At 36.5% G+C, this 24731-nt stretch overlaps 5 protein-coding genes and 1 long non-coding RNA gene across 11 annotated transcripts in view; 4 read left to right on the top strand and 2 right to left on the bottom strand.

Moving 5' to 3' along the window:
- Positions 1-134: 134 nt before the first annotated feature.
- On the top strand, positions 135-6618 carry LOC111783109 (protein REDUCED WALL ACETYLATION 3-like). Its single transcript, XM_023663994.1, has 17 exons — positions 135-416; positions 546-595; positions 1497-1591; positions 1988-2125; positions 2221-2277; positions 2356-2428; positions 2792-2950; positions 3426-3575; positions 3722-3977; positions 4431-4546; positions 4679-4765; positions 4862-4950; positions 5063-5125; positions 5221-5277; positions 5566-5662; positions 5766-5923; positions 6239-6618. The coding sequence occupies exons 2-16, from the start codon at positions 566-568 to the stop codon at positions 5919-5921; spliced, it is 1623 nt and encodes a 540-aa protein (XP_023519762.1). The 5' UTR covers positions 135-416; positions 546-565; the 3' UTR covers positions 5922-5923; positions 6239-6618.
- A 1029-nt stretch (positions 6619-7647) lies between these two features.
- Positions 7648-9578, top strand: LOC111782550 (probable purine permease 10). Its single transcript, XM_023663314.1, has 2 exons — positions 7648-8085; positions 8259-9578. Exons 1-2 carry the CDS (start codon positions 7983-7985, stop codon positions 9371-9373), a joined length of 1218 nt encoding a protein of 405 aa, XP_023519082.1. The 5' UTR covers positions 7648-7982; the 3' UTR covers positions 9374-9578.
- Positions 7987-10909, bottom strand: LOC111782551. Its single transcript, XR_002813143.1, has 3 exons — positions 10678-10909; positions 10264-10475; positions 7987-8072 (listed from the first exon to the last, which is right to left on the bottom strand). It is a non-coding gene; the product is annotated as an uncharacterized LOC111782551 (long non-coding RNA).
- Positions 10910-16921: 6012 nt separating this feature from the next.
- LOC111783268 (purine permease 21-like) lies at positions 16922-18733 on the top strand. 4 transcript variants are annotated; one of them, XM_023664183.1, is made up of 3 exons: positions 16922-17023; positions 17494-18102; positions 18189-18733. In XM_023664183.1, the coding sequence occupies exons 1-3, from the start codon at positions 16987-16989 to the stop codon at positions 18707-18709; spliced, it is 1167 nt and encodes a 388-aa protein (XP_023519951.1). In that variant the 5' UTR covers positions 16922-16986; the 3' UTR covers positions 18710-18733. The 4 variants fall into 4 exon arrangements, with proteins under 4 accessions (XP_023519951.1, XP_023519952.1, XP_023519953.1 ...); XM_023664184.1 differs by having other exon boundaries at positions 16925-17023; positions 17497-18102; XM_023664185.1 differs by having other exon boundaries at positions 16968-17023; positions 17167-18102.
- Positions 18734-19605: 872 nt separating this feature from the next.
- On the bottom strand, positions 19606-22341 carry LOC111783310 (chlorophyll a-b binding protein of LHCII type I, chloroplastic-like). The gene is made up of 3 exons (XM_023664231.1): positions 22092-22341; positions 21099-21444; positions 19606-19861 (listed from the first exon to the last, which is right to left on the bottom strand). The coding sequence occupies exons 1-3, from the start codon at positions 22295-22297 to the stop codon at positions 19718-19720; spliced, it is 696 nt and encodes a 231-aa protein (XP_023519999.1). The 5' UTR covers positions 22298-22341; the 3' UTR covers positions 19606-19717.
- Positions 22342-23588: 1247 nt separating this feature from the next.
- The window catches only part of LOC111783234, a 1273-nt gene continuing 130 nt past the window's right edge, over positions 23589-24731 (top strand). Inside the window, exons 1-3 of one of the 3 annotated variants that reach the window (XM_023664142.1) lie at positions 23589-23735; positions 23817-24452; positions 24633-24731. The exon at positions 24633-24731 is cut by the window's right edge and continues 130 nt beyond it. In XM_023664142.1, the coding sequence (XP_023519910.1) occupies positions 23646-23735; positions 23817-24446 (720 nt within the window). In that variant the 5' untranslated portion in view covers positions 23589-23645 and the 3' untranslated portion in view covers positions 24447-24452; positions 24633-24731. Of the gene's footprint in view, positions 23736-23816 lie in introns of all 3 variants that reach the window. The other 2 variants (XM_023664141.1, XM_023664140.1) reach the window with 2 other exon arrangements.

Raw genomic sequence — 24731 nt, 5'->3', positions numbered from 1 at the left:
AGTTGAATATATATAATTGGCTGACGTAAGAATTGTAATTCAATGAATGGAGATGATAATCTTGATTAATTAGTTAATTAATTTAGATTTGGTTATTAAAATTAAAAATTAAAATTTAATTGTCGCCATTAGGAGTGGAAGAGAGCGGCAACCACAACCAAAAGTATCGTCCCAACAGCAACAGCCTTCATCTTCATCAACCGCTCAGAACAGAGGTGGAGTCACAATTAAGGTTTTAAGAGAGAGAGAGAGAGAAGCTTAGAGAGAGAAAGAGAGGTTTAGAGAGAGTATTCTCGAAGCATTAGGCTTCTTCTTCAATCTGTCTGTGTTGGATCCTTATGATCTATCTCTCTTGCATTATATCTGATGTTTAGAGACTGACGTTTCAACAAACTCGATTCTTCATTTCGTCTCAGGTGTGTATCTGTCTCGATCTGCGGTTTATACTTTAGATTCTGCTTTTTTCGTGTGTGTTTTGTCGATTGTTCGTGGAATGTTGAAGTGATTTGTTTCTGTTTTTGTTGCTTTTCGTTTGCATTTTGCAGTTTTTTTTTTTTCAGGATTGATGATGGAGGCTTCTGTTATTACTCCTGGACNTTTTTTTTTTTTTTTTTTTTTTTTTTTTTTTTTTTTTTTTTTTTTTTTTTTTTTTTTGAGTTGTTATGTAATTCTTTGGCTCAGGATAGTTTTTAATTTTTGCGGTGTGTATAGCATTCTTTTACCGTGAAGTTCACTGGCACTTGAAGTTCATTTGATTGTTTGAATTTGGGTTTCGCATTTTCCCTGCACTGTCGGCTACTTGTTTTGGTGTAGTTGGCGACAATAATTCTCACCGACAAAGTTGCCCCTCGCCTTTGGATTTTTAAATTATTTTCACCCTTATGCTTCGTCCGCATGCTTTTCAAGAGTCAGATCACGGACTACCCCACGAATGCAGAACTATTGTTTTGTTAACCGGAAATTAACCCTTCTTCTTCCTGGAAATTTGTCCCGCTGTGACTGAGAAGATTGCATTCAAATTCAAGTCCAATTTTCTTAGATGGTTGTTGAACCAATAACGTGACTGCCCAGGATACTTAAAAAAAAAAAAAAAAAAAAAAAAAAAATNCTGAGTTTTTTTTTTTTTTTTTTGTCCCCAGAGGTTCATATCCTCACTTTCAATTCATCCTATATTTTTGAAATTTATCTTGGATTTGTAGATCTGTTAGATTATGTGTATCAATGTTCAAGGGGTATAATTTTCTAAGGTATTTGATTATTCACTGTATTCCGAGGCTTGAGTTTGAGAACAATACTGGGACAGACTGGTATTACTTTCAAACTTTTCTGACGTCTTGATATTAGTTAATGTTGATTTTCCTGTTACTAATTTGACATTAAATGATATCAGTCCTGTGTTATTTTTCTCTTTCTTATCTTTTCATATTGTTGCCTCAAGTATCTTACCTTTGTCGCATTTCAAGCCTGAACTAACTGACGAGGATACTTTCATGTCTCAGATATCGTTCCTTCTTGGAGTGTCTCCCATCATTGTTTCGTGGATATACTCAGAATTCCTTGAATATAGGAAATCTTCAGCTCTTTCTAAAGCGTGAGAAATTCTCTGCAATTTTTGTTGCTCTAGCTTTTTGCATTTTACTGCTAGCTGTTTTCATCATTTATCTTCGATTAACAATTTATGAAAAATGCCCCTCATCCCTATGTTTAAGAGTTAAAGTATCGCTAAGAGAATAGGAGCATTTAACAAGTAGGAGTAAGGAATACGTTAGGTTGAATTTTATTATTCAATTTGTGGTTGTTTGTTTTCGTCTGTTTTTTTACTTGTTGCAGTCAAAGGCAACCATTTACTTTTTTCTTTCTTCCTATCTCTCTTTTTTGTTCTTTTCTTTTTATTTATTATTATTTTTTTTTAATCTTTTGAATGGTATATATTCAGCATTTTTTTGCTTACGTTTCCTGTGGTTGATTGAAATTTCCTGGATTGCAGTCATTCAGACATCAATCTAGCTGACTTGGGAGGTGAGACAGTTAGAGAAGATGATCAAGCCGTTCTATTGGAAGGAGGTCTGGCTAGAACAGCATCTGCAAAGATACATAATTCATCCATCACAACGAATTTGATAAGGTCGTTTCCATTTTCTGTAGTACATTAATGCTCTCTTTTAAAGTACTCTGTTTCTTAAATGTCCTTTCTACTGTCTGAACCTTTCTGGTCTTTAGGTTTTTTACACTGGATGACACTTTCTTGCTAGAAAATCGAGCTACCTTGAGAGCAATGTGAGTTTTAACAGGATTAATCTCAACTTGATTAACCAATAATATTAAACCGTAACTCATTATTGCAGTCTTGTTTAGGTCTGAATTTGGAGTGATTCTTTTGTATTTCTTCGTATGTGACCGTACATCTATCCTGGCAGAATCGAAGAAGGTAGTTTTGTTTTCTCAGTGTATTCGTGCTTAACATTTTTCTTGAAATAATAATTTCATCTCGATCTATTAAAGAACTCTTTCTGCTGCAATGCTTTTGTTGTAGTATTTTAATTTTTCTCTATTATCTAAGACACGACCATTTGCCAGATATTGTTGTTGATAGCTAAGGTGAGCAGGAATTGAGCTCGAATTCCATAGATTTTCATTATTTCTCATGTATTGTGTCATCTATTATGCTTCTAAATGAATCCTCTAAAATTTACACTCTTACAGATACTCATCAATTTATTTAATTCCCTTTTTCTTACCTGCATTAGTAGAAACTTCTTTATACTGTTTAAATGGTTCTTTTCTTTGACAGAATTACAGCCGTGACCTCTTTCTCTTTCTCTACATTCTACTCATCATTGTTTCAGCAACAACATCATTAAAAAAGCACAGCGACAAGTCAGCTTTCTCTGGGAAATCTATTCTTTACCTTAATCGGCATCAGACAGAAGAGTGGAAAGGATGGATGCAGGCAAGTTCTATTTTAATGTAAATGTATATATGGATTGACATTCTTTTTGGGAAACATAGTCTTGTATTATTATCTTTATCATAAAATTTATGATTTTATGGTGTGTTGTTGTACTGTTAGCCTATTTTGATTTGTAATAACGTCCATTGTACGCATCAGATACTTACTGTTATAAGCTGATTATTCATTTTCTTCTGTCCATCACTTGTGTTCTCCCAGATATGTTTGGACTTTTGACTGTATTTTGTTTTGTAAAAATGTATGCACGTCTTTTATCCAAGTTATTAATTTGAGTGAGTTTATGTACCCTACACTTAATCTCCAAATGTTCTGATGTTCTTCACATGTATGTGATAGCATATCAACTACTATATTTTCTAGTTATTTTTCTCATGCCAATGGTCTTAGTTAAGTTTGATGTACTTGGTTGGCTTATAGTCAAGCCTAATACATTTTCCTTTTTGGGTTTCAACAGGTTCTTTTCTTAATGTACCATTATTTTGCTGCTGCAGAGATATACAATGCAATACGCATTTTTATTGCTGCATATGTTTGGATGACCGGATTTGGAAATTTTTCGTATTATTACATCAGAAAGGATTTTAGTGTTGCTCGCTTTGCTCAGGTTATTTTTATCTAAGTTTAAAATTCTTTCTACCTCCAAAGCTTTATGAATAAAACCACCAAACCCACCCCTCCCCCATCCCCCAGCACTGGCCGAAAAGAGATGGTGATCAAGTAACTTTTGTTAATATCTATCATTATATGCAGATGATGTGGCGGCTAAATTTCTTTGTTATCTTTTGCTGTATCGTTCTCAACAATGATTATATGCTGTACTACATCTGTCCAATGCATACACTTTTCACTCTGATGGTTTATGGAGCTCTCGGTATTTGTAATAAGTATAACGAGAAAAGATCAGTGATAGCAGTGAAGATTCTTGCTTGCTTTCTTGTGGTAATTCTCATTTGGGAAGTTCCTGGTGTTTTCGATGCATTTTGGAGTCCTTTGACAATCCTTTTAGGTAAGCACTGAATCACGCCCCTTGCCCAGAAGAAAAAAAAAGGAAAAATAAAATAGAAGTGCAGATAGTTGTTTCTTTGTCTCTAGGTATTTTGATCATCTTATGTTTTGTGGGGTGGCAAGGCCTTCCAGTTATTTTGATTTCATATATCAAGCTATTCTTTGTTTGTGGAAGTTATCTTTGTAGCTGACTGTTTAGCTTGGTTGTTTGTAAAGTTTCGGCTATACTACAAGTTCAATGGTAGGCTGTGGGTTTTTCTATTTGCATACTTGTTTGTCAACTTACTACTGGTGATATTTTTTTACTGGAAAACTTTTAGATAATTGGGTTTCTTTGAAGACTATAGCAACCTTTTAAACCATATGGTTTTCTGCATTTTGTTTTGTCTAATCCATATGTTGCTTAAGGATCGCTTTTCCTTTTCTTTTCTCTTCTTTTTTGGATATCTAACAGGTTATACTGATCCTGCAAAACCTCAACTCCCCAAATTGCATGAATGGCATTTCAGATCTGGACTCGACCGATATATTTGGATTATCGGAATGATCTATGCCTATTTTCATCCCAATGTAAACTGATGTGTCTAAATTTGTTATGTTTCTTTGCTTTGTTGCTGTTATTTNAAAAAAAAAAAAAAAAAAAAAAAAAAAAAAAATCTTTTTGTTCGCCATCCCTAAGAAAATCGTTTTTTTATGTCCTAGGTTGAGAAATGGATGGAGAAGTTAGAGGAAGCTGATACCAAGAAGAGAATCTCTATAAAAGCGTGCATAGTTACAGTTGCCCTATCCGTAAGTTGGTGGACTTGTGAATAGCAATATCTTTTGCGTGGCAACAATAGTCTACTTTCAGTAATTGTGTTTCTTAATGCCATCTGTTTTCTCCAGGTTGGTTATATGTGGTATGAGTGGATATATAAGCTGGACAAAATTACATATAACAAGTATCATCCTTACACATCATGGATTCCTATAACGTATGTACTGGAGAAGTGTTCTTTGTTTACTTTTCTTCTTCTTTTTTTTTTTTTTTTTTTTTTTTCTTTTTCTTTGTATCATATCGCTGATCTCGTCTTATTTTGATTGTAGTGTTTATATTTGCCTGCGGAATTTTACCCAGCAGATCCGAAACTACTCTCTGACGCTCTTGGCGTATGTATTTCTTTTCTACGGAGTACTATAAAATCTTTTAGATTTGAACTTTGGAATATTTTCTGTTGTGTTTTCTAACTATGTTATATCATTAGGTGGCTTGGCAAGATTACCCTTGAGACTTACATTTCACAGTTTCATATATGGCTGAGGTGAGGATTTTTTTAATTTTTAATTTTTTAATTTTATTATATTTTTGCAACTTTCTATTTAATCCATTCTTTCTAATGTGATGTGATAATAAATTCAGAATGCATCTTTGACTTGAACACTATGTTTTATAACTCTTATGCCAGTATCAATTTTCTTTATCTTTCTGAATAAGCTCACAAGTAATGATAAAAGTGGGGCTCTGTAGTGGAATAATTTATATGGAATTTAAAATACGTTTTCCAACTTCAAGACCATGCAATTTTTATTTTCTTGGTCTGTTTGTGCAGATCAAATGTACCCAATGGACAACCTAAGTGGCTTCTCTCTATCATTCCAGAATATCCTATGCTCAATTTCATGCTTACCACAGCAGTCTATGTATTTGTAAGAGAAAATCTACATGACCGTTTATTTTGGATGCAAGATATAGTACTTATAACATTTCATTTTCTTGCATGATGATTTGTAAATTTATTCTCTTTTGCAGCTCTCTCTTCGGGTATTTGAATTAACAAACACACTTAAGGCGGCCTTTATTCCCACAAAAGACGATCGGCGTCTACTGCATAATTTACTTGCCGCTGGTGCAATTGGTTTATGTTTATACAGCATCTCATTGATTTTCTACGGTTTCTTCATTTGACGGTAAGCCCTTTGCCCAACTTGCTTTGTCGTGGTAAATACATATGAGCTTATTTGATAAACCATAGTTCAATACTCATCACTAACCTCAAATTGTATATGTTAATCTCTACTCATCTAACTATTTTTTTGAACTCACATTCCAATTTTTATTTGCGGATTACTGAGGAACTGTCATTAGTGGATAGTATTTTCAGCTGTAGGGCATTCCCTTCCGTTTCTTGGAATTTTAAATTGGTTTTTTATTTTTTATTTTTGGCTTTTTATCCTGTTTAAACTTATCAGTTGATGAGTCGCTATTTCTAATTGATGATTCAGATATTATTGTGAATGCAAAGAGCCATTTCTATATTGTTTATTTCCAGTTGGAAATGTGCAAAAGTGAAAGGAGATGAATTCTTTTTGGTTGTATATCCAACTCGTTCGATAGGCTTCCTTCAGCTGGCCTTTTCCGCTTTGAAGCTTTAAAGACGAGTCTGTAGGAAACATAGCAAAAGTTCTTTTATGCTTTCAAATTTCAACTCCCCCCACAAAAGAAAAGAAGCATTGCCGATTTTGGTGAAGTAGCCTTGGCCTTTGATGTATTATAATTATTCAAAATTGAAGTTCTGCCGAAATTATTGATATGTTCGTCGTATAATAAATTCTTCTTAGTAGTTTGCCCCATTTTTTGTCTATGAAACACAACATTTTCCCTACTTTTGCGTTCTTGCAATCTTCACCAATGAGAAAATGTAAGAACTTGGAGAACTTTAGAGAAAAATAGAACAAGGTTCTTATTTCATGTGGTTTTTGCAGACTTTTTTGTACACTTTTTAGTCCCTTTGTTGTGGCAATTTGTATTTGGAAAGATATTGTTGTTTAGAGATCTAAAGCTCCTTCATGATCTCATTCTTATACATATAGATCCATAATATAGGTCATCTTGCTGCTACTCTACTGCTGTTAGGTGATGCAAGTTTCAATTAGATGTTGAATGATACTTTTAACTCAGATCAAGAGGTAATAGGTTCGATCCTCCACCTAATCTTAGCTTTAATTTTTTTTTTCTTCTATATATGCAAATCTAAAAATTCCTTAGCTAAATTTGCAAATAACCTAATGTTTGCTATTCATTACAATTTTTCTTTAATATATTAAATAGTTATCATTAGTTAATGTTAAATTAATTAAATTCTTAACAAGATTATAAATTTTCAAAATTTCTGAACATAAAACTTCAATCAGTAAGTCTGACTTAAGTCTTTCGAGCATACTTAAATGCTACTTTTCCAATTGACCTACCAACAATCAAATAAATTCATAAATATTTCGTTTGGTTGTTAGGAAGTCATTTTCAGTCCACCGATGCAATTCAAGAAGTCAATGTCGAGTAATGAGAAGGGACTAGTATGCAATGAGAAGGGACTAGTATGCAGAAACAATATACAATTTTTTTTAGTATCTTAAATAAAAATATGAAAGATGAAATTTAAAAATTATAAGATAGTTGATTGTCTATTCAAAGTCTCTATCGTTATTTCTATGTTTCGATAATCCCTTATCGAATAAGCCAAACCTCAGCATAATCCAAGAATCTTACACATATTTTATTTAAATTTCATTGAGTATTTCAAAGTTACAGAGATTTTTTTTATAAAAAAAATCACAATCAATACCAAATTATTCTTTTTAAAAAAACCAATTATTCTAGCTTAACTTGGTATTTTCATACCTTCAACAGAAGAAATGTTTTTCTAACTTGGTCTTATATTCTCTAAAAAGTGGATTCTACCACACATCAACTTGATCTCTCATAGCCCATCCAAGCAGAGTTGCTGTCACAGGAACTCTACACTATTTATTGAACTATTTTCTTCATATCATAAACAAATTGAAGTGTTTTTCTGTCTAATCAAAATTTTTGGTGCATTTGTAATTTACAGTCAACTGGGTCAACTTTTTTTGTCCAAGAAGGGGATAAAAGAGAAGAACATTGTTTTGGATTGTTCTTCACTGAGAAAAAAAAAAAAAAAAAGAAGTTGCAGACTTCTTATGATGAGTTATTGAATCAATCCTTTGAATGGTCTGTTCTTTCTTCTTCATAGGTTCCTCACCATCTCTCTCAGGAAGCTCTTCACTTTCAGCCATGGCAGAAGCTCAAGAAAAGTGCCTGCAAATTACAGGTAATTCCAGCAAATCAATAGCAGACTAAAAAGAAGATAGAAATTTTGTATGCTTCTTGTTCCATTCTGTATCAGTGGAAAAGAGCTTAAAGAAAAAGGGAGAATCAACTCGTCAGCAGCCATTGAAATATTTTATGTTCTCTCTTCTAATCTTATTTTATTTAAATTGTTAGATAACTTAGAAGCAGATCAGATAGCCAAAGGATCAAACTCCATGGAATCTTCAGAAACAATCACCAACCAAACAAGAATCACCCACAAAGCCAATTACAAGAAGTGGGTTAAGATCTTTCTCTACATAATCTTTCTCCTTCTAGGACAGTCGGTGGCTACCCTCCTTGGAAGACTCTACTTTGACAAAGGAGGCAAAAGCAAATGGCTTGGAACCTTGGTCCAAGTAGCAGGCTTCCCCATCTTCCTTCCTTATTACATCATAAGAGCAACCAAACGAAGAACAAACAGGAACAATATTTCCCACACAGAACAACAACCAACTCTGTTGAAGCTAGCTCTGGTTTATGTCTCATTGGGGCTGTTTTTAGCTGCAGATTGCTACTTATTCTCCATTGGTCTCATGTATCTCCCTGTCTCCACTTATTCCCTCCTCTCTTCCTCACAATTAGCCTTCAATGCCATCTTCTCCTTCTTCCTCAATTCCCAAAAGTTCACTCCTTCAATCATCAACTCCCTTGTTGTTCTTACCATCTCCTCAACCCTCCTTGTCTTTCAAACAGAATCAGAGGGCTCAGCCTACAACAAGGCCTCTAAGGCCAAATACATCATTGGCTTCATCTGCACCGTCGCTGGATCAGCATGCTATGGCCTAGTGCTTTCTTTAACGCAACTATTCTTCAACAAGCTCGTCAAAAACGAATCATTCAAGGCTATTGTGGACATGATTTGGTTCCGGTCGTTTTTTGCTTGTCTGGCCATTGTTGTGGGGCTTTTTGTGAGTGGAGAGTGGAGGGGTTTGAAGAAGGAAATGAATGAGTTTGAGTTGGGGAAAGTGTCTTACATTATGACAGTGGTTTGGACTGCCATTTTGTGGAAGGTTTTCACTCTTGGGTGTGTTGGTTTGATATTTGAGGTTTCTTCTCTGTTTTCCAATGCTGTTTGTGTACTGGGGTTTCCTATAGTTCCTGTTGCAGCGGTGTTCTTGTTTCATGATAAGATGAGTGGGCTGAAAGGTGTTGCCATGGCTTTGGCGGTTTGGGGTTTTGTTTCCTACGTTTATCAGCAGTATCATGATGATTTCAAGTCCAAGAAGGATCCCAGAAGTTCATTGTGAAGAAAAATGGACAAATATCAATACCAACAACTATAAGATCTCATCATTAGTATATATTATTCATATCAATAACTAACTGATTATGTTTTTTTCTTATCTTTCATGGATAGTTGTACAAGATATCAGAGATATCAATTGGTTAATAAAATCAACCTCAAATCTTTCCACAACAAATAGTTTAATTCCTAAATGATATTGTACTAAAGATTTTGAAGATTGAAGTAGAGGTTACTAGGAAGGTTAGGCATACTCTTGAGAGAGTATGCAAAAGTTCTCTTTTATTATATCTCATTGTAATCCACATTCTTATTGGTAGGAAATGTTTTAACCTAATGAAAGAGTGAATCCATACAAATCTTCGGTATAACTTCTCCACAGTTTACTTCTTTCACATCAAAACATAATTCAAACCTCTACAAAACTTCTCAACTTAGTGTCCAGTACGTTCTTAAATTTTGAAAGATACCAAATAAGTTGATAACCTATTAGACACAAAGTTAAAGGTTTAAGAACCTATTTGATACGAACTTAAAAGTTTATACACTAAATTTGTAATTTAATCTAGAAATTAAAATGGACCCGAAAAATCACATGTAAAGTAAGGCAAGCCATGTGTTGTTTTGAAGGAGTCACATATAGTTGACAAACATGAGCGCATCGCACTAGCACCAAGGAGAGACATCTAAATGCGCACGTAAACTATGTACTCCACATGCAACAGGACAAACCCCCCACCAAATGTAGTAAGGAAGGAATGAAGAATAAAGCCATACTCTAGCTTGTCAGCAATAAACCACACAACTTGCAGAATATGTTCCCACCAACACCATCGATGCCTTCCCATCAAAACCCACAATACCAAAAATATATATATACACATTTATACATACCTTTCAGGACATGGGCAGTTGCATTAACATTGCGCTCCAAAGCCCCCACGTCTCTTTGGCGCATTTCATCGAACACTTGAGGTGCCCCACTGACGTTTCGTCCAATCTTTGATTGGAAGATATAATAAAAAAAGCAGAGCACCACCGGCAGGCACATTCTGATTCTGCCCCACTGGCGTTTCGTTCGATCTTTCGTTGAGAGATCCTTGAATCTTCGTAATGATATGGCATTTCGTTGAGTTAGTGGTTTAATCATAAACCCAAAATGAATTATAGTGGTTTGACCTTAATATCACGAAATTCATCGTCGTGTTTGAACTTGAATTCATTAAACAAAATTAATAGAGACAAAAATATCAATCGAGGATCTATTATAAATATAAAATGAAATATAAAAGATTTTAAAAGACCGACAAGGGATTGACGCTCCGGAACGACACCCCTCATGATAGTGCACCTCTCGAACACCTCCCCGTATCAATTGGTACCTGAAAAAAAAAAAAAAAAAGGGGAGTATAAAAATATACTCAGTAACCACGTTATTTTCGCATCCTTATCTTAGTAGGTATCCACGGTCTTATCTCAGGGTCCTAATGAGAGGGAATAGGCTTGACCATCTTATGCAGTGAGATGATAAGTGTCCTGAGGTGAGGCATGACCTCACAAGTAAATTTGAGGGGATAGTATAGCTGGATCTAAATAAGTAACTCTATTTGAACATCAATCGTGGAGGTTAGCTGACAACCCCCCACGGGACCATACATCTGTTAAAATTGGGGGTTGTGAACCCCTGTGTGTCGGTCAGCCACTAAGTCATCCTACATGGTACCATGTTCCCCTGCTCAGGGACGGGTTTCTATGACTCAGGAGCCCTCTTCAGAAGACCCCTTAGCTATCACCACTAGGTATGGGCACCTGTCACACTTCCCTGTTCGGATCTGCCAAGCTCAACAATCTCTGTACTGGAGCTCTGTCTCCACGGTACGGTATCGGAGCATAGAGGAAAGTGGAGGTTCTTATGACACTATCCACACTGCTCGACTCTAGCGGGCTACCTACAATTACCGTGGTGTCTTACTATTCTTTCTAGGGTGGACTCTTGGTGGCTTAGACCTGATTCATTCATCTCTAGGATTCTCGTGCAAGGTCTCACAAACCTATCGTGGTTTGGAATTCTGGGCTCTGGATCGACTGATAATCATTTCGCGGGTCCAAATGCACTGTATTCTAGTGGTATCCCAATCTAGGATCCTGTCTAGCCTACATAATCTCAAGCGCCCTAGTCTAAGCTCGTAGTTCCTTCCTATTCAACAAGAAAGATAACACAAGTGATCATGCACTGGAGTTAACCTACAACAATTCATGTAATATAAACAAACATGCTCAACGGGAAGATAACATCCATCTTCACCTGGAGCGCAGATTTCACAAGTTTCCCTTCCTTCTCGTGTATACATACATCATCACAATCTCAAATCTAAACAGATACATAATCGTTCATATCTAGATTCCATTTATTTTCTTAACTATTTCATTTCCATGGTTTTCATACTCATATGTTAGGTTCAGCTAGCTAAGTTTATCGGTATGGTAGCATTCATGGTTATTCCAAGTGGTTCCTACAAGTACTGCTCGTGGGAATCCAAATGGTTACTTGGTTGACGCGTGCCTTCCCAAGCTCGAGTTTCTTGACGAAAAGGATTCCAAAAATTATGGAATTTCTTTGACATGTCCTAATTCACATAATAATAGGGTCAGTATCGAAACTGGGATGAAAAACAAGCAAACAGAGGAAAAAATGAGTACTCATGCGCCTACATGCGCGCTCTGGAGGGTGTATTACGCGCAACTTCCCGCGCAGTCGCGGGCTAGCGGTCGGTTCGGTTCGGTTTGCACGATTCGGACTCAGGCCGACCCGGTTGCGCGCGCTTGACGCGTCTTCCAGCTCGTAGTCGCCACGTGTCGCTCGTCGGTCCTACCGCGCTCCTACGTACGCCGATCGACGCGTGGCGGCGTTCTCTCTCTCCTCCTGTGTTTTTTTTCAAATTTTCCAGAAACGTGAGCTTTTCGCATTTTCAATCCGATTTTTATATCTTCCGATTCGTAATCCAAATCAAGAAGCTTTCTTGACGAATATTGTAGATCTCATATTCTATTTCTATAATATATTTTACTTTTATATATATATATATATTTATTGGTAATTATAGGTCTTATTATTTGAGTTCGAATTTGGAGAAAAACACTAGTTGTTACAATCATGTTTTCTTGAAATTTCGATTCCAACATAAATCTTGGCAGCTTTCACTCCAAGACTTGAGAAGATCACATTGCTGAGGTAAAAGTCCAAGAATCACTCAAAAACGCCACTAGTACACAAAAATCCTAATAAACATCTCGACCTAGTCATTCACAGACTAACCTTGAATTCTGGGATGTTTTTGACGAAATAGGAAGTGTCATTAGTGAAAGCACACTTCCTCAAACTACATCAGGTAAGGATTCTTGATTTTGCCATAAATTATTTTCCATCTATTTAGTGGTTTCTATCCTTACAGGGGAGGTCTAAGGGTTCGTTGAAGGCTGACATTTTCGAAGTCGCCGGAATACTTGCCGAAAAACTTCGGTGTTCTCCATCTCTATGTTTGTAACTTATTTGCTAAATTTTGTCTTTCATTCCTTTCTCTCTTCATTGAGTGGTTTTTAAAGGTGAAGTCTAAGGGTTTATTGGAGACTGACATTTTCATAATGGTTTGAGTTTGGGTTACGCTCTCAGTAAAACTGAGGTATTCTCTATTTTTCTCAATTTTTTCTTCTCGTTTTAACTTATTTGTAAATGAAATGACGTCTAACCTCTTGTTTACAAAGGTAAATGATAATGACATCGAACCACTTGTTTATAAATATAAACGAGAGTGAGGTGTAATTTTACCATGTAAATGAAAAAGGTCTAACTTGTTGTTGAGTGTAAATGAGAGAGATGTTTGTGTTTACAAATGTGAATAGATAGTGACCTGTAACTCTTTCCTCGGGAAGAAATGCACATTTTACACCTATATTTTATTTTTTCATTCTTCTCCTTCTCCATTTCTCCTCTTTCTCCTCCCACGGTAAATAAATTAAAGTTACTAAGAAACACACCGTACTATCAATATTTCTAGCCTAAATTTCAATATTTTCATCCATTTGTCTTTCAAAAGGTCTAGTTTTTTTCGCTTTTCTTTATTACGTCCATTTCTGCAATTTTGTATAACATTTCTTATAATATTACAGTGTCCTTAGATAGAAAAGGAGACTACTTAACCATTAGCAGCCGCACCGAATAACAGTAACTCTAGGTTTAACATTCATGTTAAACTGGCTTTGTAACATTTGCAACCTTCGTTAACCTTTACCAACATTTGCAACCTTAGGTAACATTTCAAAAAAATCCTGACAATAGCCTACCGAAGGTTGCAAATGTTCCAAAGACAGTGCCCTGGCTTCTATTACCAACTATCGTTGGTAGATGCATCGTCACACATTAATGTAATAAATGTTTTGGACGATTCAACTTTTATGTATTCATAATATACTCTAGGTTTAACACATGTTAAACCTAGAGTTACTGTTATTTGGTGTCGCTGTTATAGCGTCACCCATGTTACGTAGTCTTCCTTTCTATCTAAGGAGACTGTAATATTATAAGAAATGTGCCTTGTTCCAAAGAAAAATTATATGTCACTGTCTATTCACATGTGTAAATACAAGAATTTAGATATCTCTCTCATTTACATGGGTAAACACAAAAAGTTAGACATCACTCTCATTTACATTTCTAAACAAGAAGTTACATGTCATTATCATTTACAAATAAGTTAAAAGACAAAAAAGGAAAGAAAAAATTGAGAACATCGAAGTTTTCCGGCGAGTGTAACCTAAACTCCAACGACTTCGAAAACGTCAGCCTCCAACAAACCCTTAGACCTCACTTGTAAGACAAACAGTTTTGTCTCGTCGGACATAAACTCCGGCGAGACAAAGACCTTCGATCTAGCAAACGAAAGACGAACAAACATGCAGAGGATTAACACAACCATTATTCTAAGAAGAGAGGACTAACGAGTCGAGCCAAGGAACATCTTGATGCACACGAGTGATTACTAGCTTTGTCGGCCAAGAGGATGAAGTGATTGAAGAACCAGACGAAGAAATCTTTAGTCATCTCCTTCGATTCTCGGTAGCGGAAATTGATTGAAAATAAATTTTAGGGTCCATTCTTAACCGGAAGGAGCTCAAGTTGCAGAGCAATCAATTCAGTCATCCATGACCTGAGTTTGGAGGAGATTGATTTGTCTCGAAACGAGCAGATTGGTTTAGTTCCAGTAGGATCAAACAGACTATATGAGAAGCTCACAAGGAACAGATTAGAAAGGCAACTTCCTAACCGAAATGAGATTTCACATAAACTTGAGATACTTGAATCTCTCATGGAACAACATTAAAGCAAAGATTCCACCGAATTTGAATATGTTCAATTAAACAAATCATCTTTAGGTCTTACTTAGAATCTCACTTTCAAGGGATTTAATTACGTCTTTGCCCTTTAAATCTTATTTTTGTAACTAATTCTAATCTTGGTTTGGAACTGTTGCATAAATGCCTGAGGTATTCAATATTTGTAATTGAGTATTGAGTATTCAATATTATCATTAGATGTAATGAAATTGATTAGTTGTTGAACAATAATAGTTGAAGTATGTATAAATTGACTTGAACGTTAACAAATATTAAAATGAAAGAGTTAGCTATCTCGTACCCCGTGTTTAGAATTATTAAGAAGTAGAGGATGGTATGAATTAAATTTTATCAGTTATTTTGTTATTTATTTATTGTTTTAATATTTTTTAATCTTAAAATTTTATTTAATATTATTTAATACAAAATATTCATTAACTCATTAATATTGAAATTGAAATCCATAAAAATTTAAGATTAATACAAAATTTATGTGGTAATTGAAATTATATTGAATTATACAAAATAATAGATGAACTGAATTATGTCTCTCGTATTTAGAAAGTATTATTAAATTATGTCGATAAAAATAATTATAACGATTCGAAAATTATTTATAAACGTGCACTAAAATTATAGAAAAAAAATTAATTTTAATATTGAACTTGATCAAGCGTACCACTTTTTCCCTAATCTTTTAAATTTCATTATATTTACTTTAAACTTGGATATATATTATTAAATTCCTGATGGGCCTCGCACAAACCGAGCCTTGTATGTATAGCTCATTCTAAGAGGGCCATAACATAAGGCATTTGCGAAAGGTGCTCTCGACTTTCAGTTCTTTTAAGTTTTTTTTAGTCATTTTATCTTTATGATTGTTTTCATTCGGATGTGATCTTTGTTTATTCATATATTTCTCATTTACTCAAATGTCGTACTTTAACTTTCTCAATTTTTCTCTGATCAAATAGGGGTGAACATCAGTTGCGGTTGCTTGGTGTCCAAAACTGGTGTAAAAAATGGACTACTTTGTTTTAATTGGTTAGTGGTAGTCGGTTTGGATGGGTTGGTAAAGCTAGTCGACCGAACACATCAACAATTTGTAAATTTTTGTTGATTTTGTGATTTAGACAAACTAGATAACGAGACATATGTGAAAGAAGAAGAAGAGAAGATAACTTGACTGAATAAACTCGTGACCCATTTGAACTCGCAAACCGACCTACTAATTAATTTTACTTTTAACAAGATCGACTCTCGTCATTTTTGTACAAAAATCCATCGAATCAATTTGAGTCGGTTGTTCAATTTGATTTGTTCATCCAATACAAAGATATTGATTGAATAGTCTATTCATATAATCATAGATCGGTCAGAAATTATTGTGTTCATTTTGGCTCTATGCACATATGGGGTTGCCCAATCCAACAAGTGTTGTCCTTTGTTGCTTGAGATTAATTTGGCTTCTTTCTCTCCCCTCCATGAGCTTCATGGCCCAATCTTTATCTTTCTAGTTGTACAAAACTTATTGAGATTGATGATTACTTTATTCGAGATCAAGTGTTTCTGGTACTGATTTCATCTTCGTCGTACTTCACGAATAGATTAGATTGTCGATTATTTGACCAAATCATAACCTTTTAATATTGTTTTCATCGTTTTGGTGACCAACTCGATCTTCAATGCTCCCATGTACCTGATTTAAAGAGAACAATCTATTTTGATTTATGGGTAATTGTCGTATTTCATATTTGCTAACGTATTCCACTTTTGAAACTTAATACCAAACTTTAACCTTGATATTACGATGATATCAACTTAGTTCGTGTCAGATAATTTCTATAAAATTAATTCGGAATTTGTTTTTTTTTTTTTTATGAAATAAAAATAAGAAAAGAAAGATTAGGAATTTAATGTTAATTAGTAACACAATAGTAGTTGTTACATCAGTGATCGTTTTCATATACGAGAAAATCAAAGCAAAGAGGTACATGAATTAATTAATCCAATGTTTTTAATTTAGGACAAAAATCACTGTCTTTTTGCCTGTGACAGCTAATATTTTTCTTTTCCTTTTTTCTTATTGGACTGTTACTAAAATAGCATCACCGCTCAAGTACTTTAATTTGTGTCCCATCCCCTTCCCTATTTAAGACCTTCCATCTCTCATCTCTCTCCATTCTCTCATTTTTCTCTCTACAAAATTTCTTCCAACTTTAGGGCATGGGAGATGTTGGGGAATTGAGGCTTCAATTTGGTGGTAAGTCTTAGTCAACTCAAATTTAAATATATATCTATAAATTTTGGTTTTCCGCTATGTGCACGAGCGGTGGGGTCCCCTGGTTCCTATACCGTTGCATTTCCTCGTCCTTTTTTTTAGTGTTTCGACTCGATAACTTCTAGCTAGCTTAGTGGATAAGATGGTTCTGCTCCATCTCACTCAAGAATTGGACACCAATGGTCTACGACAGCTCGAGAAGAACTGCTTGCAGGCGACCTAGCTGAGGGACGAAGAGGAGCAATTCCGCTCAAATAGTCATCCATGGATCAAACTTTCCCAAACCTCCACCAAGACCCAAAGGCGGGAGTAATTAACATGATAGCTGTTAACTGTTACGTTAATTTACGTGAATGATGTCATGTGTATCTTTCGATTTTTACACGTTAATTGTTTGTATCGATTTTGAAACATCTGACATGTTTTGTAATTGTTGTTGTTGTATGAAAAAGAAGACGAGAAAGCGAGTCCGAGAAAGCAAACGAGCTCCATTAACCTAAGACAACCGAGGAGAAACCCGAGAATTAAAGTAAATTACAAAAGATGGCTAAGAGTTGGTGTGTACACGGTGCTGCTCATTGCAGGCCAATCCGTGGGAACTATGCTTGGGAGGCTCTACTTTGACAAAGGTGGCAAAAGCAAATGGTTGGCAACTCTAGTTACATTGATAGGCTTTCCCATTCTCCTCCCACTCTACATGATAAAGTCACCCAAAACCCCATCCTCAAACATCACCCTCCAATCAAACCCACCCACGGCTACAAAACTTGCCTTTCTCTATGTCTCTCTCGGTCTCCTTGTTGCCATTGGTTGCTTTCTTTACTCCGTGGGCCTCATGTACCTTCCTGTGTCAACCTACTCCCTTATTTGTGCCTCACAATTGGCCTTCAATGCCTTCTTTTCTTACTTCCTTAACTCCCTTATCTTCACCCCTTTCATCCTCAATTCTCTTGTTCTTCTCACCATCTCCTCCTCTCTCCTCATGTTTCAACCCGAGCCCGTCTCCGACGGTGTCTCTAATGGCCCTAACCACCCCGCTTCTCGAGCTAAGTTCATTACAGGTAAGATTCTAAATCACCGTCGATGTATATCATTTAACCTACATAAGCGTGGAATTCAAATATTGACATGTTCACGTTGATTACAGGATTTGTTTGCACGGTGGCGGCCTCGGCCGGGTACGGGTTGATGTTGTCATTAACCCAACTAGCCTTCAAGAAAGTAATAAAAAAGGAGACTTTCAAGGCAGTTATGGACATGATAATTTACCAATCAATTGTTTCAAGCTCAGCCATATTGATAGGCTTCTTTGCAAGTGGGGAATGGAGAAGTTTGAAAGGGGAAATGGATGGGTTCCATTTGGGTAAGGCTTCGTACGTAATGACTTTGGTTTGGACAGCCATAAGTTGGCAGCTTTTCTCGGTTGGCTGTGTGGGCCTCATTTTTGAAGTTTCTTCTCTCTTTTCCAACGCCATAAGCGCTTTGGGTTTGCCCGTTGTGCCTGTTTTTGCTGTCGTTTTCTTTCATGACAAAATGGATGGCATCAAAATTGTGTCCATGATTTTGGCTGTGTGGGGGTTTGTTTCTTATGGTTATCAGAATTATCTTGATGATTTGAACCTGTCCTCTACGGTTGAAAATCGTGATGCGAATGCGATTCGTGAATGAATATGATATGGTTAGTTTAATGAATATTGATCGTATACCATATTACGAATGTTCTTTTGTATTTATTAGGTTTATGAATTTTAAAAAATAAATATTATATATAACGACCCAGATCCACCACTACCGGATGTCATATTTGGGCTTCCCCTTTTGGCGTCTTCAAGGAAAGTCCAAAGAGGACAATATCTGCTAGCAGTGGATCTTGATCGTTACAAATGATATCAAAGTCAAACACCGGACGATGTGTCAACTTTCTTACTACTCCCCGAAGGGGGTAGACACAAGGCGGTGTGCCAGTAAGGACGCTGGACCCTGAAGAAGGGTAGATTTGGGGGTGGTCCCACATCGATCGGAGGAAAGAAAGAGTACCAACGAGGACGCTGGGCCCCGAAGGGGGTAGATTGTGATGTCCCACATTGGTTGCGGAGGAAAACAAAACATCATGTATAAGCGTGTGGAAACCTTCCCCTAGTAGACACGTTTTAAAGTCTTGAGGCGAAGCCCAAAAGAGAGAGCCCAATGAAAACAATATCTGGTAGCGGTGGATCTGAGTTGTTACACTATATGAGATACAATATTGAAACTTTAAGAGTTTATAGGACACTCAATTTGATTTAATCACTCATTACATAACATTGAAACTTTAAGAGTTTATAGGACACTCAATTTGATTTAATCACTCATTACATAACATAAAATTTAAATTAAATTTTTATGTAATAGTAGCCTTTTGCTAGTACATATTGTTCACTCTTATAATGAATGTTTTTGTTCATTTCTCCATTGGATGTGTCACAATTTAAAAATCTATCATTCAATTTTAAAAGTTTTATAAACTAGAGAGACAAATGAACTAAACTTATAATTTAGTACGGATTGTCATCGAATTAATTTTGATATAGAACCACATGTTATTTCATTTGATTTTGGTTTAAAGATGAAGAACTAAACTTAACAAAGCACAGTCGTTTCGTTCTCGAAAGCACTCTAGGAACAAACAATTGTAACTTATTTTCCAGGGGCAAAGTTGGTGGCGTAAGCCCAAGCATTGTTGTTGACTGGGTCAGCAAGGTGATCGGCAAGATTCTCCAATGGGCCCTTTCCCGTCACGATGGCCAAGAAGCCAAACATAACATGGAGAACATGGCCAGTCTTTTGTGCGAATGTTTGATTAATCCACCCCACTTAAATGGTGTGAAAGTTATCTAATTTATAATCAAATAAATTACAAGGATATGGAAATAGTAATAAATGGAAAGATACCCATGGCAATAACGCAAATATCTAATATTTGCCTTATAATAAAATATCAAATATAATATATATGGTAAACTATAATTTATTACTAAATATCCTTAACACCCCACCGCAAGCTGAACGTCGGATTTGAACGAACGTGAAGCTTGAATCTGAAAAATTCAAAGAGGTTGAGAAACACTTTTCGTGAAGATGTCAACAACCTGGTTCAGAGGAGGCGTAAAGAAACACTTTCTTGGCCATCGAAAATTGCAGAGGGATCGCCGCTCAGCGGCGATGCTGCCTTGGCTTCGACGAGAATATGTCTAACCCATAAACAGGGATTGTCGCTTAGCGACGATGCTACCTTGGCTCTGGTGAGAATATGTCTAACCCCAAGAAGTAGAAGGGGAAACCTAGAGCAAGGGACAAAGACAATGTTGAAGCCGGAAGAGTCGCCACATTGGGCGAAGGAGCCAATTTTGGCAAAAAGGGCAGCCGGAAGAGTCGCCACATTGGGGCGAAGGAGCCAATTTTGGCGAGAAGGGCGGCAGCAACTTGGTTGGCGAAGATGCCAGTGCGGCGCCTAGATTCCAAAGGTGAATCTCTGCAAAAGGTCGATAGGCTTATCGAGATTCTGTATATTTCCGAAGAGAAATGCTGATGAAGATCCTAAGATTAGGGTTTCTGTGAAGGATGAAGGATAAAGGGAAAATTGAGAAGAAAATGAAAGAGACTATGTTTGGAAAAGGTGAGGTTGTATGTACAGAGTAGGGTGAAGGATGATTTGGAGGTCAATAGGGTGGAGCCGAAGAGTAATTAATCGGCTCCGCTTGCGGTAGCCATGAAGACTGCTCCTGCGGCGTCAAAGCCAGCAGGGTGGTGGAGAAGAACAGTAGAAGATTTCAAAAGCCATTGAAAAGAAAGGATACTGATTGCTAAACCAAAATGACTCTGATACCATGTGAATGTTTGATTAATCCACCACGTGTGAAAGTTATCTTATTTATAATCAAATAAATTACGAGAGTAATAAATGGAAATAACAATAAATGGGAAGATACCCAGGGTAATAAGCTAATATTTGCCTTATAATAAAATATCAAATATAATATATATGGTAAACTATAATTTATTACTAAATATCCTTAACACTTTCATTCTTAAGCTCCTTCACCTTCAGCTCTGCAAAGCCTTTCGGGTCATCTGTAAGTCCCAACGGGTCGAAGCTCCCACCCGGGTATATCGAATCCCTCACCTCCCCCAATGGCCCACTGGCAATACGGTATCCCTCGACCGCCCCCATCAGAACCACCTGCGATGCCCAAATGGCTAGAATGCTTTGAGCGTGGATCAAGCTCGGGTTCCCCAAGTAGTCGAGCCCACCTTCGTTGAAGATCTGTGAACCTGCCTTGAACCACACCGCTTCCCCAAACTTCACGCCGTTGCGGGATAGAAGCTCCGAGAACACGCACCCCAGGGCTCCGAGCATAGCCCACCTGTAAAAAGGAGGACCCAAGAAAAGAAAAAAGTGTTAGGAATCATGGATCTCATATAGATGGGAGTTAGTATTTTTTACTTATAAATATATGATTATTCAGCGTGAGACTCTCTCCCAACCATCCTTCTATGGTAGACTATTTATTTGAAATTTGAGATACTTTTGACTAGACTCTCATTTTTTATTCCATAGAGGATTTTATTGATATGACTAAGTTAAAAGACATGATCCTGATAATCTACCCGGTGAAAATTGTTTTATTTATAATAAAATAAACGGAAATAATAATAAATGGAAATATACCTATGGTAAGAAGGCAACTATCTAGATATTTATCCTATAATAAAATATCCAATATGATATATACGGTAAACTATAATTTATGGCTAAATATTCTTAACAGACACTTTCAAACAAATTACACTATAGAGCCTCTAATGAGGTTGATGGATCTCTTGAACAGTCTCCTTTTAATTGAGGCTCGACTTTATTTTCTTGAGTCCTCGAACAAACTCCACCTTTATTTGAATCACTTTTGATTACACTTTCCTTTTTTTATTGGACATNTTATATATTTTGTTTATATTACTTAGTTTTTTTTTTATTATTTATTTAATTTCAAAATTTTGTTTATTGAGTTCTTACCTGGAGTGGATAACTTCGAGCTCACGGTTCTTGGCGAAGGTCTCAGGGTCAGCAGCAAGTCCGGCAGTGTCCCAGCCATAGTCACCGGGAAACTCCACGGTGAGGTAGGACGGAGACTCGCCAGAGAATGGACCCAAATACTTGACACGGTCAGGTCCGTACCATAGGCTTCCAGAAGAAACAGATTTGGCGGCGGATTTCCTCATGCTGACTCTGCCATTGCCGACAATCTCCGAGGAGGAGGGAGTGACTACACATATCGTGTTGTCCTAGTTGTCAGCCAATCAAGAACCATCGGCAGCTGCGGCACCAGATATTGTAATCTTTAGCTGAGTGAAGTTTCATGGTATTGAAGATTTATTTGAGATATTGGATAAGATATCATGATCTAGAGTTCCTTATCCCAATTATCTTGTCTTATGGAACAAAGATTCCAACCACCGTCATCAAAGTTACAAACCCGACTCTCAAAAGTAGGATCCATGTGAAAACTAATGAATTTTTCGTTGTGGCTATTAACAATGACAAGTGTGAAAAAGATTTAGTTTTATTGAAAATTTTGAACTAGACTAAGATGCAAGCAAAAATAGAAAGAAAAAAAAAACAATGATTGATAAACAACACTCACGAACGCAATAAATTAGTTGTAACCAACATTGTTGGTGTGAGATCATACATTGGTTGGAGAGGCGGACGAAACATTTCTTATAAGAGTGTGAAAATCTATCTCTAGTAGACGCGTTTTAAAACTGTGTAACGGGTCAAAACGAACAATATCAACCCGTGATGGGTATTAGAGGCAGAGATCAGGGCGATGTGCCACGAGAACGCTGGACCTACAGAGGGGATTCATTGTAAAAAATGAATGACAAATCAAACTTGAGGCAAAAATTGATTGTGAGATCCCACGTTCGGAGAGGGTCATACGTAACGAGTAAAAATGGTAATATCAACTACCAGTGAGGATTCATGGTAAGAATCTCACACACTTATATATTGAATTAAAAAGAAAAAAGAAAGTGACATTCGAGTAAATCAAAGATATATAAATAAACGGAGACCATAATCAAATGAGAGTAATCATAGGATGACGAAAAAAGGTTTAAAAGAATTAAAAATCACCAATTTGTACCAAAAAGGTGCACATCGGTGGCTTAACTATAAGAACTTCATGGTTAAGCATACTTTACTCAAAAGGACTCCGTGTTGGTTTGTAGGAATTGTCTTCACTCTTAAGAAGAGAAAAGTATTCTTCACTGTTATAAAAATTTCAACCGTCCATGTCCGTAGGGAATGTCAGAACCATAAATTTATGATTATTAAATATTTATTTGTGTAGTACATTAGCAAATTTTAAAAAATATCAAAATTTAAATAATAAATTTATAAATTTAAAAGGGTAATAAATAAAGTTTATGAATTAAATTTCAAATTTTTACAATTTAATACGTGTGTATGAATATATGTGCGCGCGCGAAATTTGACAACAAATTTTGTTCGATAGCTTTGCCTCTCGTCGTGTGTATTGGCCATCCGAGACATTGCCGCAGCTTCATGGGTGAAAAAATGCCGCCACCGCCACCGCCACCGCCACCGCCGCCGTCTATATCTCTGCACTCCAGTTTCTTTTCGTCTCTTAAGCAGGTAACTCCCAATTTCAATTCAATTTCCCCTCCCTCTCCCCTGTTTTTCCCCATATGTTTCTTAAATTGATTCACTACACAGGTCGAGAAACGCCTTAAATTAGACAATCCATCGCAACGGGACGCTCTTCGTCCACCATCGCCACGAAGAGCACCGTCATTGCCAGTAGAAATCAGTTCTTCTTCATCGGCCGAAGAGTCCATGAGCACTCCCATGTACCTTCATTTACCCCAAACCAACACAGCCTCCTCCTTACAAGAAAGCAGCGAACCGCCTCCCGAATTCCTCTCGAATTCCTCAGATCTGAAATCAGAATCGAATAGTCCGAATCTCATCGATTGTGGCCAAAGCCGGCCTGTAGATGACATTCAACGGCTGGTTCAACTTCTAGGGTTAGGGGATTCGTTTGAAGAACAGGAATTGGGTGCTCGGAGTGGCTGTAATGGCTGTGAGGGTTGTGAAAGCGGGTTTTACAGTAAGATCGTTGGCCTAAAAGGCCCCAAATGTGGAAAGGAGGCGGAGAGGCTAAATGGATGGATTCAGTACTTGTGGAATGGTGGCGGTGAAGCAGAGAGATTAGAGCCTCTTAGATTGGCATATTTACTGATGGGGAAGGCTGTTTTTGCTTCTAATGGCGGCGATAATTGTTTAGAAGGATTGGAATTCCCTTCAACTGTAGAGGATTTCTTGCTGAATGATCCTCCTGCATAATAATAGGTAATAATCCCACTTCATTATCACTTTGGTTTGTGCATAATTCTTCTTGATTTCACTAGCATGAGCAGTTTAATTGAAGCTTTTGATTTCCCTTTGTGGGTCCATAATGGCCATTATTTAGCTCTATTTTCTCGTGAATACATCAGTACCTTCAATTTCATGTTCATTGTTTGAAGGTAGAAAACTGGTGAGAAAAAACTGGTCCTGATGCCTTCAAATCCATCTCTAATTCAAACATTCAATGATGTCATGAAGGCTGTTGGTGCTGATTCACTGGTT

Source organism: Cucurbita pepo, chromosome LG20 (assembly GCF_002806865.2).
Source record: "Cucurbita pepo subsp. pepo cultivar mu-cu-16 chromosome LG20, ASM280686v2, whole genome shotgun sequence".
Lineage (NCBI taxonomy): Eukaryota > Viridiplantae > Streptophyta > Magnoliopsida > Cucurbitales > Cucurbitaceae > Cucurbita > Cucurbita pepo.
This window is presented reverse-complemented; position numbering and strand designations above follow the sequence as displayed.

Coding starts and splice junctions, on each gene's coding strand:
- LOC111783268 (XM_023664183.1), top strand. CDS start 16,987: ATGGGAGATGTTGGGGAATTGAGGCTTCAATTTGGTG. Junction 17,024..17,493: donor ATTGAGGCTTCAATTTGGTG/GTAAGTCTTAGT, acceptor TGTATGAAAAAG/AAGACGAGAAAGCGAGTCCG. Junction 18,103..18,188: donor TCGAGCTAAGTTCATTACAG/GTAAGATTCTAA, acceptor CGTTGATTACAG/GATTTGTTTGCACGGTGGCG.
- LOC111782550 (XM_023663314.1), top strand. CDS start 7,983: ATGGTCTGTTCTTTCTTCTTCATAGGTTCCTCACCATCTCTCTCAGGA. Junction 8,086..8,258: donor AAAGTGCCTGCAAATTACAG/GTAATTCCAGCA, acceptor TTAAATTGTTAG/ATAACTTAGAAGCAGATCAG.
- LOC111783310 (XM_023664231.1), bottom strand. CDS start 22,297: ATGAGGAAATCCGCCGCCAAATCTGTTTCTTCTGGAAGCCTATGGTAC. Junction 21,445..22,091: donor CTCGAAGTTATCCACTCCAG/GTAAGAACTCAA, acceptor TCCTTTTTACAG/GTGGGCTATGCTCGGAGCCC. Junction 19,862..21,098: donor AGGAGCTTAAGAATGAAAGT/GTTAAGGATATT, acceptor TTCGCACAAAAG/ACTGGCCATGTTCTCCATGT.
- LOC111783109 (XM_023663994.1), top strand. CDS start 566: ATGATGGAGGCTTCTGTTATTACTCCTGGA. Junction 5,278..5,565: donor CAGTTTCATATATGGCTGAG/GTGAGGATTTTT, acceptor CTGTTTGTGCAG/ATCAAATGTACCCAATGGAC. Junction 5,663..5,765: donor CCACAGCAGTCTATGTATTT/GTAAGAGAAAAT, acceptor TCTCTTTTGCAG/CTCTCTCTTCGGGTATTTGA.